Below are 21587 nucleotides of genomic sequence, written 5' to 3'. Positions count from 1 at the left end.
GCTCAGCTGTCAGTCAGCGTCTCGGCCCCGCCCCCTGGCTCAAACAGTACTCGCCAGCCAAGATGGATGCATTGCTGCTCCTGTGAGTATGATTCGTATACTAACTACTGTATCCATGTCACTAACATCGATGTATCATGCCGCAATCGGCACAGATCGGATGACCATCACCTAGTACACTACACTACAGACCTGAGGAAAGGGTCCTTCTTCCAGTTGTCTTACGTACTGCCTGATTGCACACAGATCGCCCGAAATGATCTATCTTGCATAGTTAGCAAAGTAATCACTGTTTACAGCCGGCCGTGCATACTATTTGTCCGCGTTTCTTGGAGTGACGGTGCATCGCTTCCTGACAGGCGGTCCTGCAGGTGCCTGAGTTGCGGGGTCCTCGTGTAGGAGTCGTGCTAGCAGTGGCGGAGTGTTTACAGATTCAAAGGTAACGGCAACAGCTCGGTGTAACGTATACGGTGCCGCCACCGCTCCCTGTACCGGCCCTCCTGCTGGCGGGGCTGTTTTCTATCACATAGCTGAGGTTCGCGGTTCTCTTGCGCCCTGTCACTTTCTGGGCCGCACAGGGGTTTCCGCGCTGTACGAGGGTGCTTGTGCAGGGTACTTCCGTGTGCCCGGGAGGGGGGTGTGGGTGGTAGGGTACTGCTGTGTTTCCTGGGGGTGTGAGTGGCAGGGTACTTCCTTGTGCCCGGGATATTGTGTGTGTGTGTAAATAACAGGGATCTACCCTACCAAGTGCCCTGGAGGGAGTGTAAGTACTGCTGTTTCCAAATTCCTGAGGGTGTTAGTGGCAGGGTACTGCTGTGAACTAAGAAGGGGGTGTGTGACTGACTGCAGGGTATTGCCATGTGCCCTGGAAGATGAGTAACTAGGTACTGCCTTTTTCTTGGGGATGTGAGTGGCAGTATGAGGATAATTCTATTTCCTGGATGATGTGAGTGGTATAGTGTGTACACACGGGGCGATATGGCTTCCGATGTTGCCGATATAGTGAACATCGGAAGCCATATCGCATGCTGATATGCGCTCCTGTGTGAGTGCAAGTCAGCAGTCAGATAGAAAGGGCAGGCAAGACTATATAGTGCAGATCTGCACTATATAGTCTAAAATTGTGCCACTGACTGCATGCCGTGCGATGCGAGTCCCGATGCGATCTGAGCGCATCGGGACTAGCATAGTACGGCAAAGCTACCGTGTGTACGCACCAGTAGGATACTGCTTGGGAGTGTGAGTAGCAGGGTACTGTCATGTTCTGTGGAGTGAGTATCGGGGTACTGGTGTGTGAGTGGCAGATTACGGCTGTTTGCCCGGGAGGGGTGTGTGTGAGTGGCAGGGATACTGCTGTGTGAGTGGCAGGGTCTGCTTTGTGTCCAGGATGTGAGTGGCAGGGTGCTGCTGTGGGTTTGAGAGGTGATGCATAACCTGTGTGCATTGCTTCTAAAGGTTATTGTAAAATAAATCTTTCAGAAAGGGCCTTCTGAGCTATATCCTCTTGAGTGTGTCCAATCAACATTGTGAACGACCCCTGGCGTCTGCTGAACATTCAGTTCAAATTGGCTATATAGCCAAAGACCTGCCTGTTCAGCAGTTACGGTGATGTCACTGAATGATATTGTTCGGTGTTAAGGGGTGTACATATGGAGCGATCCTTCTAATCTAAGTGATTTTGACTACATAGTCAAAATTGTTTAGAAGGTTAGTAAAGATCGCTGTCAAGGTTAGACAAATCGCCCTATAATATCACTTAGTAAAAAATAGTTGCCAGTCAACAATATATTGACTAGATCGCTGACTGTCTACTCAAAATCGCTGGTATTCACTGCTGAGGGAAATATTCGCTAGGCGATCTGCAATGAATACCAACCAAGTATGTTAATTCTAGTATAGTCAAAATCGCTGGTACATTTAGTGAAATCGCTTAGTCAAAATCGCTTTGTGTGTACACCCTTGTTGTTGGTCTGGGAGTTCAGAGACAAAACTGAAGATATTGAAGATTGTTTTGTGTGTGTGGGGGCCTTAATGTGTGAATAGGAGATTGCTGTGCAAGTTAAGGTGTTATTCTGAATGTATGAGGTTGCCAGCACCTATCTCTCAACCGGTCTTTCCCTGCTTTGATCTAGGACAGGGGTTCTCAAACTGTTTTGCTCTGGGACCCCATCAGACAGTAAACATGATTACAGTACCCCAGCAAGTGACTGCAAAAGGTCATCATATCTCATGTGTAGTCAGCAGACAGCACATACTGTACATGGCAGCACTGTGGAGGCACCAAATGATGTGAGGAGTCTGAAGTAACAGACAATTCAACATCACTGACTGAGATAGAAAAGTCATCAGCCTGATGGTCAGCAACATGGAGTCGTGACCCCATGCAGAGAAGGTCGAGATCCACTTTGTGGTCAGGACCCACAGTTTGAGAACCGCTGATCTAGGAGATGCAATATATAGTCATTACTGGCATTTTGACTGGCATAAAACAGCCTGGACATAGGGTTACAGAGTAGAAAAGAAACCGGTCACAGATGAACTGTAGTTCACATACACCTCTCCAAGTTGTACTACCACATAATGTCATTATGACATTACATTAATAAGATGTTGGAGAATTTATTCATCTTTCGGTTTCCACTTATGAACGCCTTTCCTAATGCTGTGTACACAGTAGATGATAATTTACCGATATGCACAATAAAGATAATTAACAATATCATTGTGCACATTGTCTAATGTGTATGCAAAATATAGTTCACTATGCGCACTCCCCTTTGTCGTTAACTGTGTCCTGCATGTATAGACGAGGGAGGACATCGTTAATGAGGACTATGCTGCAGAATGCAGCGTTGTCCCCCAGTCACCATCATTGGCAAGTGTGCATTCACTTGCAGATGCCGCCACATTGCCGGGTCCCTGTTGGCACCAATCATAGTGTGTACCCAGCTTAGGATTCTGTGGAAAATATCTTGCCATGTTGAATTTTAAAAGTTTTTTTTTATGATGATGTCATTTTGTTAAGTAATCCATATTTTATTTTATTTTTCTCTAACGATGAGATTTATTTAAAGGGGAGTTGCTTCACACATTATTACAAGGGGAATGAAGGCCAAGACGAAGTCAATTCTTAGTATTTCAATGAGCATCGTTCTTTAGTAGCACTTGTCTAGCAGGTGAGAAAAATTAGAGATTTTATGCCCTATTCAAAGCATGATTTTCACCACAATAGTAGCATTTTTCCACTTTAGACAGATCAGTTAATTGAAACAAATGAGTGACAGGTAGCCATCATTTGTGGGTGGCACCCCGGCATTTTATGGGAGTGGCACAGAAAACCGCAGAATGCATCACATAGTCTATGTTGTGCTGCTGCACATGGGGGGAGTGGGTAATCCATTTAGTGGTGAGTGATTGTGAATGGATTTCTCTCTAGTTGTTGGCTGCAATGCCATTCGCAGCCATGCACAGGGGCGGAATTTCACTTTGGGTGTGGAAGGCGGCAATGAGTAGCAGCCCAGCAGTCAGGTATGAATCGGGCCCTATGTGTGGGGCATACCCCACACCAGTGCTTCTTAGAGGTCTGAATTATATGTCTGTGATAGCCATAGTTATCTTATCTAATGTTTATGTTCACAGCCAGACATCATGTTGTCCAGTAGCACGTTGGTAAGAACTGAAACACCATGGCATGATTGTTGTGGTTAGTATGTTTGCAGTGCGATATCCTGACCATCATTAAAAAGGGATTTTAACATTCTTCTCCTCGTTTTTCCCACTGAATCTTCATGCTACCAAAGCTTTTTTTCTGAGGCAGCTTTTAGTGCATCTAGTCCAAGCATCATTATGAAGTAGAGATAAGCCCCTACATCTTCTTGAGACAATGGAGGCGGATACATGAATCTTTTTTCTACACCGAGCTCCATAGTTTGCCTCACCATAGTATTTGTCTTGTAATGGCTGCTTTTAGCATAACACATTATGGGCTCGATTAAGACTTGTTAGGCCAGATCCGAATTCGAATGCTGGCCAATGTTAGGGCTACTGCCCATGCGCATTGTCCTGGCTGCAATTGACTTTGGCAAATATTTCTATTTGTGAGCCGTTGGCAGCGTGATTGACAGGGAGTGGGCGTGTGTGGGTGAATCCCAGCCATTTCAAGGGCGAGCCTGCAAAAATGGTTCCCCCAACAAAATGCAAGGCATGTCCAGGCAAATGCAGGTGTGTATGCCTGCTGGGGGGGGTTTCTGAAGGTTATGTGGGTGGTTCCAGGTTGAGTAAATGACTTGAAATTTTGCTCTCAAACACTGTAAAAAACACACAAAAATGGATATTCAAACAAATAGATTAAATCTAATATAACCAATTTATCTGTATGACTATTTTTGTCCATTTTCTGGCTTTTGGGAGGAAATGGGTATACACTGGCTGATCTGTCAGCCATTCAATTGAATGTCCTTCATCAAGTTAAATGTCTCTGAATTACACAGGGAATACACAAGCATGCCCAAGTTTTTTAGCGGAGGGTGTGACGTTTGCTCCAGGCCGGATAATCCTTTTATTCATCGCAGATGCCGGATAAGCCGGTATTTATTGCAGCCGCTGAATTAAGTCACTTTTATCTTGCAATGAGTGGTGACCAGTGTAAAATCATTCAATGGTGATCGGCTTCCTACAGGATTTGGTTCGGCTGTGAAGTCTGCTAGGTGTACAATAATTTGCAAAGCGGGATTACACTATCTACCTGATTGCTAGCCGCTGCAAATCTGCGGCTGTGCGATCAGGTCTGAATGACCCCCTGGTAGTGCACTGTGCTGTGTGTATGGGTAATCCAACGACCGTCCATGCACAAGCCGGCAATGACTGACAACTGGGAGCACATGCCCAGTTTTGGCATTAGTCACCTTGGATCTATCAATGTGTATGCAGAACACACTGCCCGATCTGTCTGTAGATCAATTGATCTGCAGATACATATTTTAGGACAGGATGTTTGGTCTCTAGAGAAATATGCCAGGCGCTATATATGATCTTTAAACAACATTATCAAAGTGTAGAGCTATAAACCGACATACATTTGGGGAACCTGAAACCTCTTTAGTAGTACACATCATAGCAATTTTTGTCACCCTTTTATACAGCCATTCCTAAATGCAATTGTCTTGCTGCAGTTTCCCTTGGCATATAGGAAATTGTTCTCCTGAAGTAGTCAGATATAGTTCAAGGCCACTGGCATGATACAGGGGTTGATCCAATCAGACGAGAAGGGCTTGAGTTACAGTGGCATTGCAATGCCAGCAATGGAGCTGCATCTCATAAGTGCTCACAGCCATGTGGGGCTGCACACAGCTTTGATTGAGTGTGGTTGCAAGAAACTCATCTAATTGGATTGACCCCGCAGTCTACATGTAATACAAAGAGAAATTAACAGGTTATACCATTATTAAACCCCAAAGTCTTAAAACTAAAATCTTATTTTTACTAAGCAGCATAACCACTACAAAGAAATCTCATATTTAGTGTAAATGAATCTGATTGCACCATTTTCCTACATACAATGCCAGGTTTATAGGCTACATTTTCATAATTTTTGCTTAGCCCACTAATTATTTGTTCGTTTGTAAGTGGACTCCATACATAATGTTTGTGTCTACAGGTCGAGTACCTCAAACAAATGTATCATTTATGGTACACGTATATACACTTCTTGTTTGGCTAGTCAACATGTCGGTCAGGACATCTATATCCCATCCCTACATCTCGGCAAGTGTTCACAGCCAGATACGAAAATGTGACAGTTAGTAATGACTACAGCTGTGCAGCAGCCAGGTGATTTGGAAAACGTGGATCATTGGTAATTCTCCAGGATCGGTTTGGCCACCCCTGCGTTAGATCAACCATTTGCTCAAACTGCCAATATTTTGCTTTAGTATTTACTGTGTTTAGGCCACATCTGCTTGTCCCCTCCCACCCCCTTCTTTATCCCCTAATGCAGGAAGTCCTAAGTGTTAAATACATCTCATGTGCATGTATTGCTCATGCATAGTGCACGGATGGTGTAATGGTTAGCATTACTGCCTCACAGCACTGAGGCCAAGGGTTCGATTCCCACCATGGCTCTAACTGTGCGGAGTTTGTATATTCTCCCAGTACTTGCGTGGGTTTACTCCGGGTTCCTCCCACAATCCAAAAATATACTGGTAGGTTCATTGGCTCCCAACACATTAACCCTAGAATGTCTGTGTGTGCGTGTACATGTGGTAGGGAATATAGATTGTAAGCTCCACTGGGGCAGGGACTGATGTGAATGTTCAAAATATTCTCTGTGAAGCGCTGCAGAATATGTGTGCACTATACAAGAAAATGCTAATAAATAGTGTGAAAAGTTGATTTTTATCATGACCAGAAAATAGTAGGAAAGTGATGTAATGTGAAGTGTCACCTTTGTTTACAGTACATATTTTTTTCTACAGAAACTGAATACTTACAGATATATTCTTCATGCATTGAAACAAGCAACTGGATAATTTCTGATCAGTTTCTATGGAAGCAGGTATTGATAAAGCGTGTCAGTGTGATATAAAGTGACTGTCTTTTGGGACATTGACATCATTTTTGACCCATTTTTATTTTATTTTCTTAACTGAAAATGTTTACGTTTGTCAGAATTCTCAACTTAAATACAGTATAATGCATTACTTCTACATCCGGATGGTGACGCTGGTGTATAGCTTGTGTTGGAGCCTAGCGCTTTAAGGGGTCAATCCAATTAGGTGCGAGATGCCATGATCTCTGCGAATTCCTTTTGTAATCCAATTAACTCTCACTGAAAAGTCGGAGTACTTGTCTCCTTTATTTTGTGCTTCACATTTACTTCATTCAAAACTTACATTAATCCCAAATATGGCCTGTTCCAGCGCTTCCTAGAAATGATCTTATTCTCTGTATACTGTACATTAGCTGGTGTCACTCTCCTCATTGTAAGAGGAGGACAGCACTCTGGGCTTTTTAAGTAGTTTTGGTGTCACTAGTTTTATTTTATATACATACTTACACTACTTAGACCTTTTATGAAAAATAATTCTTGCAGCAGTGTTTATTTTTTTACTTTTGAAGTGCAGTTATTTATATTTCCTAACCCACTTTTTTTATTCAAAGGTTGGTTTTGATTGAATAATGCCAGCAGAGCGTAACAATCCAAGCATGGAAGAGCGAGAATCTACCTCCGTGTCAAAGGAGAGAGACTGCCCTGAGAAGAGACCTGCCAGCAGCAGAGAGCGAGCCAAAGATGATACAAAGTTGGGTGGCAAGAAAGACCAATCTAAAGTAACAGAGGACAAGAAGAAGAAAACTGATGAGGAGAAGCGTAAGAAGGAGGATAAGGATAGTAAGAAGGAGGAGGATTTGGTGAAAACTGAAGAGGATGAAAAATGCATAGAAGAGGATAGAAGGAAGCTGGATGAAGAGCTTGGGCATAAAGAACAAGCAGTGATCCAATTAAAGTAAGAATATTTTGTTATTTACAATGACAAAATCTGGTTCCATTTGAAAGATGTCTTCATAATGAATGATTGTGCGTGACACCTGCTCCCCAGTAGCATTTAGTGATAGTGGAATTCTGTTAAAGAATATGCTTGTAAAAAATTTAATAGGTAATGTGCAAATTGCTATGTTAAAAATGTCAATCTGGCAATTTGCTGAATAACATGGGTATTTATTTGGTGTGAAGGGATCAACCCAGGTCTTAAATCTCGTTCCGTCGACCTTGGTAAAGTGGAGTGAATATTTCCAGTGATACTGTACTATGGCAATGTTTTTTTTACTAGAATAAAGTGTAAATTAGCAATGGCCTTATGCACAGTGGAAATACTTGTGTGGTGATGTTCACAGCTGCCGAAACCATGGTGGGAGCTTAGGCAGGTTAGTGTGCGCATTGGTAAAGTTGGTTCTGGCGCATATTCCCTCTCTAGGGTTACGCCCCCGGTAGGACATCCTTGGCTCCCTGCCACACCATATAGGGGTTTATTTACAGCCATGGCCAAAAGTTTTGAGAATGATACAACTATTCATTTTCACAAAGTCAGCTGCCTCATTTCTTATGATCGTAATTTGCATGTACTTCAGATTTTCATTAAGAGTGATCAGATGAATTGCAATAAAGTCCCTATTTGCCATGGCAATGAACCTAATCCCAAAAACATCTCCACTGGATCTCAGCCCTGCCACAAAAGGACCAGCTGACATCTTTATCAGATCGTTGGGGTGGCGCTTATCTGCTCGCTAGGCATTGAGTGTACAATGCCTATTGAGCAGGTCTGAATCAGGCCCATAGTGAAGCAAAGACTTTTGGAGGATGGCCTAGTGTCAAGAAGGGCACCAAATAAGCCACTTCTCTTAAGGAAAAACATGAGGGACAGACTGATATTCACCGAGCCCGAAGCGTGGCAAACGGATGCGGAATACAAGCCTGAAGCGTGGCGAGGGGACGCGGAATACATGTTAAGTAATCTGCGTGCGCTCGCCACGCTTCGGGCTCGGATTCCGCGGGGCTCGCTGTGCTCGTCACGCTTTGGACTCGGTGGCTCGCTGCGCTCGCCACACTATATAAAATCAACTCCACGCCGACGTGGATAGTGGGGCTATGAAAAGGTCGGAGGACGTGTACCGCCGCCCCTCGCAGGCTCGCTGCGCTCGCCACACTTCGGGTTGGCGTTGATCGTGGTGTGCCGTTAACAATGGGGGGGCATTTCACATAGTAATTACCCATCAGAATGGGTATACAATTAAAAATGGGGTCTGGGGGGCATTTCACATTAGACCCAATGTAAAATCGGGTCTCAGGGACCATTTAACATTGGATCCTATGTAAAAATCGGGTCCATCACATGCGATTTGGTCGCATGTGATGCAACTGATTTTTCCGACCCGTTGAAAAAATCGGGCGCCCAGATATTACATAAGTATCATTTCTTATAATCTAAACAAACTGTGGTTCTGATGCTTTAGTGGACTTTAGTGTCCAATCCTGGAATATCGTTATTGCTGCAACCACCTGGCTTTATCATCAAAGTCAATCACTTGTGTGGTTCTCATTGGCTGCTTTGTCAAGGTGGGACTGATCTAGATAACTGGCATCTAAATGATCATGATCAGTGGTTAATCAAGTGATTCCATCCAGACCCTTATGTATATTTTATTTACGGTATTTATTTACAGTTTCTTATAAAGCGCAGCAGATTCTGTTGCGCTTTACAACAGTATAGCTCATACTTTTCGAGTGTCAACTCCTTATAATATTTTAGTTTTGCGTGTGTCCTTTACTAAATATACAGGAACTGCAATTAATTATTAGATAAAATAGTAATTTATAACCCTTTTTATCATAAAAATACTGTGACTTTGTCTCAAAGGGGCCAATACATCGAAGGGCTCATTACCCCAATTCCCTGACCCGATCGGGACATTAAGCAAGTAAAATAAAGCCCCAGTTCTTTGATACCTGCTGGGATTGGGGGAATTGGGATTTTCACTCATGTTTTAACCTTTTGAGTGCCAAGTGAATTTGTCAAAATAGGTGTAAAAATTGCAAAAAAAAAAATTTTTAATCATATTTTTTACTAAACATTTTTATTTGACTTTATATAACATAGTGTTCCTTCTAGGAACTTCGGCGGGCAGGGCGCCGCTTCAAAGGGGGCGGACCTGGCATGCCGACTTCACTATTTTGGGCGGTTCCACCATCACAGAAGGGGGCGGGCCCGGCCGTCCCAAATGCTTTACACTTCCGGGGAAGCACCGGGCATTGCTATCTACAGCGGCGCCGGGCTTCCCCGGTCTCACCTGCAGGAATGGAAGGCAGGCTGTTTTAGCGGGGCGCTGCCAGAGAGGCAGGGTGCATTTTGCCCTGTTAATAATTGGGCAGGGCGATGAAAACAGCCTAGAGGGAACACTATAACATATGTGAGCGACGCTGGCATTTTTAGCCGATATTTTTAACATCTCTAACAGATTTTTGCACTTAAAAAGTTGATCTCCCCTGGCATGATGATCAGGGGATTGCCTCTATATACCACAGGTGTATGGGCCTTTTAATACAGAATAATGGTTTTAATAGATCTATAAACATTCTATTTCTTGGTACAGAGAGAAAGAAGAAGCACATCAACTACACCAGGAAGCATGGGAACGACATCAGGCCAGGAAAGAACTACGCAGTAAGAATCAGAATGCTCCAGAACACCGGCCCGAAGAGCACTTCTTTAGCAGGCTGGACTCTAGTCTGAAGAAAAACACTGCCTTTGTCAAGAAGCTGAAAACCATTACTGAGCAACAGAGGGATTCCTTGTCACATGATTTCAATGGCCTTAACTTAAGCAAGTACATCGCAGAAGCTGCAGCTTCAGTAGTAGAAGCAAAATTAAAAATTTCTGACGTTAACTGTGCGGTGCACCTGTGTTCTCTCTTTCATCAGCGATATGTTGATTTTGCCCAGTCTCTTCTTCAGGTTTGGAAAAAGCATTTTGAGGCCCGCAAAGAAGAGAAAACACCCAACATTACTAAACTGAGAACCGATTTGCGCTTTATTGCTGAGTTAACCATAATAGGCATCTTCACGGACAAAGAAGGTCTTTCGTTAATCTATGAGCAGCTGAAGAACATCATTAATGCTGATCGAGAGTCTCACGCTCATGTTTCAGTAGTTATTAGCTTCTGTCGTCATTGTGGTGATGATATAGCAGGTTTGGTTCCAAGAAAGGTGAAGTACGTATCTGAAAAATTTAATTTAAACTTCCCACCGAGCGAGATCATCAGCCCAGAGAAGCAGCAGCCTTTTCAAAATTTGCTAAAGGAGTACTTCACATCTTTAACAAAGCACCTGAAAAGGGACCACAGAGAGTTGCAGAACACAGAGCGCCAGAACAGGTAAGAGAAAGTTAGAAACGGACAGTTGTAGAAGCAAACTGAGTAATGCTGGTTTGTATTTGGTTATAGTATGAAACAACTTGGCAGATTTTGTCTTCTCTAGGTTTTTATTAGAGTTGTTTTATACAATTTTGTATGTAGTTTAGTGGTTTAAATCAGTGGTTCTCAAACTCAGTCCTCAAGGACCCCCAGGAGTGCACGTTTTCCAGGTCACCTGGCAGGTGAACAGGTGCACTCATTAGTCACTGACACATTTGAAAAGATCATAGGTGGAGCTAATTATTGTACCTTTGTGTGGAGACCTGGAAAACGTGCACTTTTGGTGATCCTTGAGGACTAAGGTTGAGAACCACTGGTTTAAATAAAATCTAATCTTTAGACATTAACTTTTTTTTTTTCCTTTTTAGCCTGTTTTTTTTTTTTTTTTTACTTGGCACAATGCATTCTCATCAAAGGCACTGGAAACCTTCCTAGTATTAACATTAGTTGCTGATTTTAACTGCGATGGGCTGTGTAAGTGTGAGGAGAGGGTCCATAGGAAGACTATGGATTAAGGTTGCCTGCAACCCTTAACTGCATTGAATACACTCCTTTTTAATACTGCTGCTGGCTGTTCGTGAGGGTAGATAACAACATAAACACAACCAAAAGCACTGGGTTTTTAAATAAACCTTTATTGTGCACTATGCCATGTAAATGGGATATGGTCATTAGGTCGACACCACTAGGTTGACATGCTGAAAGGTTGACATAGGTCTAGGTCGATATGGGACAAGGTCGATGGGTCATTAGGTCCACATGGGATTTTTCACTGTCTTTTGACCCGACAGGCGGTATTTCATGCCCTACCACCCACTAGGGCGGTGATTTCAACCTTTTTTACCTTGCAGTACATTAAATAAGATTTAAAAATTGCCAAGGCACATCATGAAAAAAACCAAACTTATTGGCCCCCATATAAAAAACAATCACACAAAAATAAAATAAATTGGCCCTATACATGAAAAGAAGAGACTAGAAAATAACAGTTGAACTGGTGGTGGCTGTAAACTGGTTTGGGCATCTCTAGATCTGGGAGCACACTTGAGAACAGCTGAAGGCACACTAGTGTGCCCCGGCACAGTGGTTGAAAAACAGTGCACTAGGGTGTGGTGGGATAATAAAAGTGTGCCAGCCCCGAAGCATGTGTCCATGTCGACGTTCGGGTAAAAAAACGTGAAAAACCCCATGTGGACCTTTTGACTGTCGATTTAGCCCATGTAAATTGGGTTGCACTTGAAAATTACAAAATCCCTGTCACATTTTGCATTATCTAATGGGCCCCATACATCAGCAATCACAATTTATGGATTTCCAGATCCAGGGATTTTTTGGCCAGATAAATGGATTTTACAATCTATCTGACTTTGCCCACACATTACAGATTTATTTCAGTGATTGGCAGATTTTTCCATCTAAAGATTGCATCTTCATATCTGGAAATTGCCCAATCGATTGCTGTTCATAATGTAAATCGATGAAGAAGACGAATTGGGAATGCCCACACATATAAAAAAGATCTCCAGATAATACCAGACTATTAAACATGTTTAAAAACCTGATTAAGCAATCGATTGGCGATTTTGATTGGGATTGCCAAAAGGGGGAGCCCACACATCTAAAATTAATTGTGGCAATCCTCTCCATATCTGAAAATTGTCACAATTAATTGCTGATGTATGGGGCCCTTAAGACGTTGTTCCTGTTCAGATGAATGTAAGAGTAGTGTAATGTTTTCCAAGCTGTGTTGAATTATTTTTTTAACCACTTATCTTGATTGGTATTATAAGACCCTCAAATATTGTCTTTTTATTTATTTCTGTTGAAAACATATTTTAGAAAATCCATTTAGATTTTAGGGAGAATGGCATGGCAAAAGCCCAACTGGCTGCAGTCCCATCACCTCTCATGCAGCTGTGTTAGTTAGGAGCTTAATTGGGGTTGTAATCCCTAAATCTAAGAAAAAACATAAAATGAGTAATGCACTGAGATTTTATTTTTGGGCAGGCGCATCCTCCACACAAAGGGAGAATTGAGCGAAGACAGACACAAGCAATATGAAGAGTTTGCAACATCTTATCAGAAATTGTTGGCAAACTCACAGTCTCTTGCTGATCTCTTGGATGAGAATATGCCTGACCTTCCTCAAGATAAACCTGTACCAGAAGGTATGTGCTCATGTAGAAAGATTATATATATATTTTATTTATTAATGTAAACTAGTTTGAAAATCTGATTAATTTTGTCTAGCTGTTTTGATGTGTAAAATTTCCATGTCTGGATTTTTGTATATTTCTGACATGTTAAAATGAGGCAAACCTCCTTTTGCCACACATAATTTAGTGTATACAGGGCATTAGATTTGTCGGTGCAAATGGAAAAAAATCCTAATAAATATAATCGAATACAAATGCTTAGTAAATTTTTTTTTTTTTACATGAATAAAAACGGATATTTTCAGAAACTAATTAACATTTTGCACTGTTTTTGTGGGGTTTGTGTTGTGTGAGAACTACTGTTCCGCTAATTAATTGCCTGCATCACACTTGGCACTTAAGTCAGGAGAAGCTGTTTACTACAACTAATGGCGGGTGCTTAGTCAAGGTAAACTGAATTGTGTAATGTAAGTGCCCGACGTGATGTCACAACTAATGAGGATGTAGCTAGAGCTCTGCTAGTTGCAGGAACCTTAATAGTTCCAGGCATTTATCCCTGGAGCTTATCGAAATTGTTTTTAATTGAATTCTCCTGTTAGGCTTATTCTGTAATGATTTTTTTTAGCTTTAATTGTAATTTTTTTTATACCCTTTTTATGTACTTTTTACAGAACATGGGCCAGGCATTGACATTTTTACACCTGGAAAACCTGGTGACTATGATTTGGATGGTGGCATATGGGAAGATGAAGATGCCCGCAACTTCTACGAAAACATGATTGACCTTAAAGCTTTTGTCCCTGCAATTCTGTTTAAAGATAACGAAAAGAGCGCCCAAGGCAAGGACGTTGGCAAAGATGACTTAAAAGGTACATTTTATTATGTCTTCCAATGTTCAATGCCAGGAAAAGGTGGCAAAGTTTTTGAGTGTGGAAGTATCAGTGGTATATCCATATTTTTAAAGTGCCTGGGTCAGAATATCCTATTACATTTAGACTTCATGCCATTGTTGTCTAAGATGTAGAGACACTTAGATTATAAAATGCGCATAGTGGGCTAATCTTACTCAGTTATAATTTGTAAATTTGTGCTATTTAAAAAAAAAAAGTTGTAATGCTGTCAAATCCACTGTAATACCACCAAAAGTAAAGGTAAACCACGTATATTGCCTGTGTCGCACAATAGGCAATAAAATAACATAGGTAAAAGTATATACTAAGCAAAGAACTTTATCACTTTGATGCGCAAAGAAAATTTTCTATTCTATTTATAAATAATATGAGGTATCTTTTAGAATTGTAGATCATGATCCAATGACAATGATACCACAGTTCCGTATATGCTGGTTTCTTACCAGTTTATGTTCAATATTACACAAACCAGTTTGTTAAAAATTAGCAGATTTTCATATAAGGGTGTACTATTACATCTGTGAATTTCCCAGCTGTCGCTGGTTAAATGTCATGGGCTTATTGAACCAAACAATAATTAGTATGGTTCCTTAGTTTCATTACTATCCCATACAATTGTAGTGCTTAATGGTGTTGTCCTCCGATACATTCATGCACAAATCTGTCTTAAGGAGACCACCGTAAAAAAGGAATAAAGTTAGGTGAGCTTTCAATAAAGTGCTGGGCGCACTTGCCCTGCTAATCCACCTGACACACTTTACGGTAGGGTAGCGAGCACTTTTAGGCAAATCAGACATTTGGCTGGGGAGAGGGGAAAAAATCTGGATGCCTTTGGTGGCGTTTAAATGCCCTGGATATGGCGATTTGCCAACAGTTGAATTCCCTGCATGTTGTGCACAGCATCATTGAGTACTGTAGTTGGTATTTGAAGGTTACCTAACTTGACCGCTAGTGCTCCAGATACAGATTGTGTTAGGGCTGATGCAATTAGCAATTGTGGTTTCGCCGGTGTTTGTTTCCATTGTGGTTGCAGCAACAGAAATGCAGCTTTTTTTGTTGTTGTTTTTGTTGTTGGGTTTACTGCTGCTGCTTCTAATGCAGCTATAGCATGGTCTGCAGCTCTGTTCAGCAGTCAGAATTAATGAGCTTTCTCCATCTGCTACCAATGATGGCAGATCATTCAGCTGTTACTTTGTGTGAATACAGCAATATATGACGGTCCGTGTTATGAGTGGTGATCAGTGGAGACCCTAGGCAAGCCAAATATTTGTTGTGTAGTTAGAAGGTGCTGGGTTTCCCAACAAGTGAAGCTACAATAAAACTATTATTTCAATAATTTGTGGATCAGTAGTATGTAATAAGGACCTTTTTAATATATTTTTTTAAATGATAGAAAAATCTTATACGGAAAAAAAAAACAGCCTTTAGCACTGAGCACGAAGAGACATAAGCCTAAAGTGGCATTTGTCTTACAAGATATACGTAATTTAAGGGCCTGCTTGTTAAAACAATGATTGTCTACAGATAGTGTATAAAATATATTATGAAAATGCCAAGAAACTCCTCCACAGAAGAAAACAAACTACCCTAACACCTGCCAATAAAGCTAGTCAACGGATCGTACCACCATAAATAAAATAAATACCCCAACTATAAGACCAGAATTCGCTAAATAAACCTAAAAAATAGTACCTCTATAAATAGTTCTGATCCCTATTCCATATGCCTTGATCCCAAACAACTCCCCACCACATATCCCAAACCCAAGCTGTGAGACAGGACCATATATAATATAAAAACCAGCTTTAACATAGTAGCAACTAAGAGCATGAAAATAACATTAGAGAATTTCCACACACCAGGATTAACTCAGAAGATTTAGTCAGGAGCTTAAATGATGCAACCAGGATGCAGACTTGCGTACATAATCAAACATTCCTGTCCCAAGAAACTACACTCAGACCGTAGTATGGGATTTGGAGGTCTTAAAGCCACCTATAAATGTGAACAAATTGTGAACATGACTTCCAATAGGGACCCTTTTTGCCAGTTTTCCGATCTTAGAAATGACGGAATTTTATGGGCTTGTTTTACAGCAAACTAGGGATTTACTACCTTTCAACTCTATAATTTCGCCAGCCATGAGTCCTAGAAATCCACAGTTTGGGTGCCCTCTGCTTTTTCAAGATGCCCCACCAACGGGCCATTTTTCTCTTAAAGTCGACCCCTTAGAAAAAGGACGGCAAACAACCATCTGTGACTCTGATTTGGTCAGTTGACCTAGCACGGGAGATGCATCATCCCCCTATAAGGATATATAGTTATCTGTCTCACTAATTCTAGCTCTCCTTCATTCTATAAATATCCTCATAAATTAATGATGGAGTACTTGTACTTTATAATACTGTTAGCCACCCTCTACTGGGATGCAGTTATTACATGTAACTGTTCCATAGTTACGCTGTGTCTAAAGGTGGGACATGTAGCTTCTGATGCTTGCAAATTTTGGCCAGCTTAAGGAAATAGCAGTAATTTAAATGTAAGATGGATCTTGCAGGAAAATGTGTGAGGACAGAAATATACACTTTTCAGCACCACAGGACAGACTCCACCAACAAGACACATGCAAGAGAAGGGATCTTGTAAATCTAAAATTGCCTTTTCTAGAAGCCATAAGAAATAGTCAAGAACTGTTTTACCCTGATCAACAGGAGATCCAAAGGGTAGATGTAATTAATATTAGGCAAAAGGAGCTGCAAGGTGTTGCAGTGCAGTGGTCAGACAAAGGAGGAGCTATAAGCCAAATCCAATTAGGTGAAGATGGTGGCCAGAATTGAGTTAGAGCAATCCCTTCAACCGTTTATCCAAGCCGAATTATTCAATATTTAAAATATTTAGGAAAGAAGACCAAAATAAGCATCTCCCAGTGTCCTCTGGTCAGCTCTGGCAGCTCCTACTCCACCATAGAGGCAGGCAACCAAATGCTGACATAGGAAAGAGATTGCACTAAGCAGATGGAGTGGAAACTCACAAACCTAACTGCCACAGATGGAAAGGCCAACCGCAGGCAGACATGACAAGAAGTAGATAGCATCACAGGAGACAGCCAGCAGTCACAAGATTGTTGAAACCTTTTGTTTAGGCAGCTGAAATTCCAGTTTTTTTTGTTCTATGTCTGTCCAAGCCACACAACCTTGTACACTGTGTTTGTAGATTTGTTTATGCAGATGGATCATTCATTGGTTATACTGCTACTGTTCTCTCTTGGTGTGATTTATATAGACTTCACTCTATTTGTGACCCATTTAACTCCTATGTTTAATGAAACTGAATGCTTTGGGTATTTGATTGCCAATGTTGTTGTAAAAGCGTAGTTTTAAATATGTGTGCGGTGTCCATGTATGAGATTTCTGGAAAGAGAACATACAATGATATATTTTTTATTTTATTCCATCACACAAGCTTTGGCATATTGCTTATTGAAATGTAAAAGAAAAAATGTTTACAATATTGTCAGATTCCAAGGATTGTAAAGAAAGAGAGGTATCCACGACTGAGGAGTTAGAATTGGAATTGGAGACTTTGGATATAAATGATGATACAATGGAGCTGGAAGGTGTTGAGGAAGCAGAAGACCTCACCAAAAAACTTCTTGATGAGCAAGGTAAAACAACAGAAAGATTAAACCGTGAATATACACATCTTTAATTTGAGTCCTCAAGATGTCTGGAGAAAACCCATATGGCATCTAACTTAATATATTCCCTACCAGGCAAAGATAAATCTGTTCATAGGTAGGAGTCTAAAATCTTTTAGCCAATAATAAGGCTTGCAAATATTTTTATTGGCAGGGTATTGCACCCTAGCAGGTAATAATTAACAATGACCAATAAATGACTGAAATATTTCATACAGTTCAAGTTCTCTACAAATTGCATAGTGTGTATGCTTGACATAAATTATTCTGAACAACATGTACTTTTTGCTGGCTTACGGAATATCCCATCCGATGGCGGTGTTTCAGCCATCCCTCTCTCACCTGCCTGGAGCCATTAGATCTGTTTACTGTATTGTAGCACAGCTGGCACATTGTTCTAGAGGAGGAACTGGTCCTCATGGACTACTAACTGTTCATTATTTTTCCAGATTACCTGTTGATCTTTATAAAGTGTGGGATAAGGTTTGGAGCTGCACTGACGTGAATAAATTAGTTATTAGTTCATTGAGATGACCAACATAGGGACTATTTCATTTAAATTCTAATAGTCATTGATTGGTGGTGCGCCCACGATTTCAGTATAACAACTGTGTGTGGGTTTTTGTCTGCTCAAGGGAGGGCAAACATAAGACAGAAAAAGAGCTTTGTGGGCGCACTCTTGTATTTGTAAATGTGAAATTAATTTAAAACTTAACATTTATTTCGATCTTTTAATATAGAGTAACCAAGATTTTGAAAATTATTCAAGGTTTTGCAAAAAAAATTTTTTATATTGTTAGTAACAATGATAGGGAAAGGAGAGTGAAAGGGGTTGGAAAAGGGTACCAGTAGTATGCAACATATAATATATCAAATGTTGTGTGATGGCTCTTTCCACTTTTCACACTTTACTCTCCATTCAGCGCACTACGTCCTTATCATCATTGACATGTGGACAATGTGATTATGGGCGAAAATGAATGGTTTTAATCACCTACAGGTTCGAATCACCAGTAGGGATATAGATTACCCCAGCAACAGTGTATTGGTATTTTCACAGCTTGTATTGCTCATGCAGTAGGCGTATCCAATGCAATTATCTTAGGGATACCTCTGGACTGATACCACACCAGATGTTCTTCAGGGGTCCCCCACAAGAATACTATTCTGGCCCGTCACTGCTTAGCTTCCAAGTTCGGGAAGTGTTTGGGCAGTTCCAGTGAGGTATGGTGGTATTTTCTGAGGTTTTGCCTTTCCCAAAATAAGAATTGCCTGGTTAACCGCGGATTAGAGCATTGATAGCTGACTGGATACCCAACTTGTGTGGCCACCAAGGGATTTGCAGCTAAATATATATCTCTTCAAAAATTGCTGCAGTAATGACATTACAGAGGGAGAAAAGAGACATAAGGAGGGAGGGGGAGGGGAGAAGAAAGATGGGAAGGGAGGATGGGAAAGGGGAAGTATTAGCAATTTGTGATAAATGAGGCAAAGTTGCCTATTTAATATAGATGATATTTAGGATTAATTATGGCTGCTAGTTCTGGTGAACAAGGGGTTAAATACCTATGTACCAGGTATGGCCTGCCTGCTTAATTCTGGTGGTCAATTCCTTTTAGCAGAATAGGGTTATCCAGTATCCACAATTAGGTATTACAACACTGCTGTCCCACAAAGTATCTCAGTTCCAACACGGGGTTAAATACCTCAGTACCAGGCATAGCCTGCCTGCTTATTTCTGATGGTCAATTGTAATTAGCAGACAAGGGTTATCCAGTAGTCACAGTGAAATATAGCAACTCTGCTGCCCCACAAGGTAGCTCAGCTCCGATGCTGGCCACTGCAGGAACTTGCTGATAATATCAATTTAGACACTAGTTATTATGTGTACACATCTAATTGTAGCAGTTCCTTTGAAAAAACGAAAGTGTCACTCCTCTGCCAGACGCAGATGGAGGACACTGGTACCTGGGACGCCTCCGGGCGTCAGAGCGTGGAGTCCGGGCAGGTCTGAGGTACGGCTGGTTGGGGATCGCAGTGTGGACGGTCTCCGTGCAGGTAACGCCGCTGCTGCTGTCGCTGGGGTGTCAGTTTAGACACGTGTTTCGCCGGGATCGGCTTCGTCAGTATGCGCCATCTTGGTTGAGGGCAGTTTGCCCTGACTCTTGTACGTTGTTCATCCAATCACCATAATGCTTTTTTTGAGTGATGTCTCTACTGGCCTATGTGGAGGCACTTGTCACTGATTAGCCTGAAGCTGTGGCTGAAGTTAAATGCCGTTTTCCACTGTGTTTAATATAGTCTATTAAGGCTAGTTAGTAACAGTATGAAAGTAGCGTGGTAGCCTTATTTGTAGGAGTTTGACAACTTGAATTGTATAATGGTTGTGTTAGAATTACCAGATATGGGGTGTATGCATTCACCTCCCAAAATTATTTATTAGGGATTAATTAGTTTGATGAGATACCTGGAGAGTTTGTATTAACATGATGCTGTATTAGTTGTCTATTATAGAGGACGCATCTGTCTACAATGTATAGTAAGGGACTCATTATAAAAGGAGGGACATTTTATGAATTATATTAACAATGAAGTTCTTGATGGACATATAAATATAAATATGAATGAAAATTCAATTGAATAGAAAATAGAGTGAAGAATTAATTATTTAAAAAATTTAAAAATTATTTAAAAAAAAAAACTTATTTATTAAAAAAATGTATTGTTTCATTAAATTGATGAATATCAATAGAAAATTGATTAAAGGATTAATAAAATATTTGATAAAAAATATATGTATATATATTAAATATTGAAAAAGTGAAAGTTATAAATAAAACATGGAGTATATAAAAGATGAGTGTGAAACCCGTGAAACGATGAATGGCCCAGTGAATAATGTGGGTATGGGCATGATAGTGAAAGTGACAATTAGTATTAATTAATGAGTGTGGGTCCTGGGTATGGCCATGTGAAGGTGACAAATATTGGTGAGGGGAAGAAAAAGCGTGAAACAAAAAACCTAACTGATGTGAAAGGAAAAAGAAATATATACATGAAGTATATATATTTTGTGATGGTGTGGTACCCAGGATGCTGTGACATATAAGTGACTGGTGGTAATTCATTGGTACGGTTACCAATATAAAGAGTATTACCAGGATACCCGTTGTGCTGATGCTAAGGTATCAGGTGAGATGCTGGTGAATTGAAGTGGGGTGATTGGATAGTGTAGGTGCTCCAACCTGGTGAGGACTAAAATTGACCGTGCTAGCGTGTTAAATTAGGTGATGGTGATAAAATTTGTATAGAGCTGAGGATGACACGTTGGTATTCAGCTATATATTGATGGAAGGGATGGAACCTTACTGCATGATTCACAAAAAAATGGTTTTATCTGAGAAATGCCCCATATTTGATGTCTTCATTAAGGCCATTGGGTGCTAGGGATCCCAAACGGAAAATCCATTTCCCTTCTTTCTGAAGCAGTGTTTGGTTGAGGTCCCCACCTCTGAGGCCCAGATGTATTTGCTCGAGGCCAAATATCTTGAAGCTGGTGGATTTTCCGGCATGTTTCAGATGGAAGTGTCTTGCTACAGTTGTTAATTGCTTCATCTTTTTTATATCGGTTTGGGCATTCCGAATGTTCCCTAGATGCTCAAGGGCACGTTGTTTTAGCATCCGGCTTGTCATCCCAATGTATAGGATATTGCAATCGCATGTGATGCAGTATATCAGCTTCAGGCTAATCAGTGACAAGTGCCTCCACATAGGCCAGTAGAGACATCACTCAAAAAAAGCATTATGGTGATTGGATGAACAACGTACAAGAGTCAGGGCAAACTGCCCTCAACCAAGATG

General features: G+C 41.0%; 1 protein-coding gene and 1 pseudogene across 6 annotated transcripts in view; one reads left to right on the top strand and one right to left on the bottom strand.

Annotated features, from left to right (window-relative positions):
* The window catches only part of UPF2 (UPF2 regulator of nonsense mediated mRNA decay), a 90614-nt gene continuing 69027 nt past the window's right edge, over positions 1–21587 (top strand). The window contains exons 1-7 of one of the 6 annotated variants that reach the window (XM_083183463.1): positions 1–82; positions 6474–6553; positions 7159–7502; positions 10144–10923; positions 12970–13130; positions 13790–13987; positions 17547–17693. In XM_083183463.1, the coding sequence (XP_083039589.1) occupies positions 7177–7502; positions 10144–10923; positions 12970–13130; positions 13790–13987; positions 17547–17693 (1612 nt within the window). In that variant the 5' untranslated portion in view covers positions 1–82; positions 6474–6553; positions 7159–7176. Of the gene's footprint in view, positions 83–174; positions 440–464; positions 536–6473; positions 6554–7158; positions 7503–10143; positions 10924–12969; positions 13131–13789; positions 13988–17546; positions 17694–21587 lie in introns of those variants that run through there. The other 5 variants (XM_083183467.1, XM_083183465.1, XM_083183466.1 and 2 more) reach the window with 5 other exon arrangements.
* LOC146076186 (5S ribosomal RNA) lies at positions 18845–18964 on the bottom strand (annotated as a pseudogene).

The sequence above is a fragment of the Crinia signifera genome, chromosome 4 (genome assembly GCF_055691185.1).
Source record: "Crinia signifera chromosome 4, ASM5569118v1, whole genome shotgun sequence".
NCBI classification, from domain to species: Eukaryota; Metazoa; Chordata; class Amphibia; order Anura; family Myobatrachidae; genus Crinia; species Crinia signifera.
Note: the sequence above shows the minus strand (reverse complement) of the source record. Positions and strands in the feature narration are given on the sequence as shown.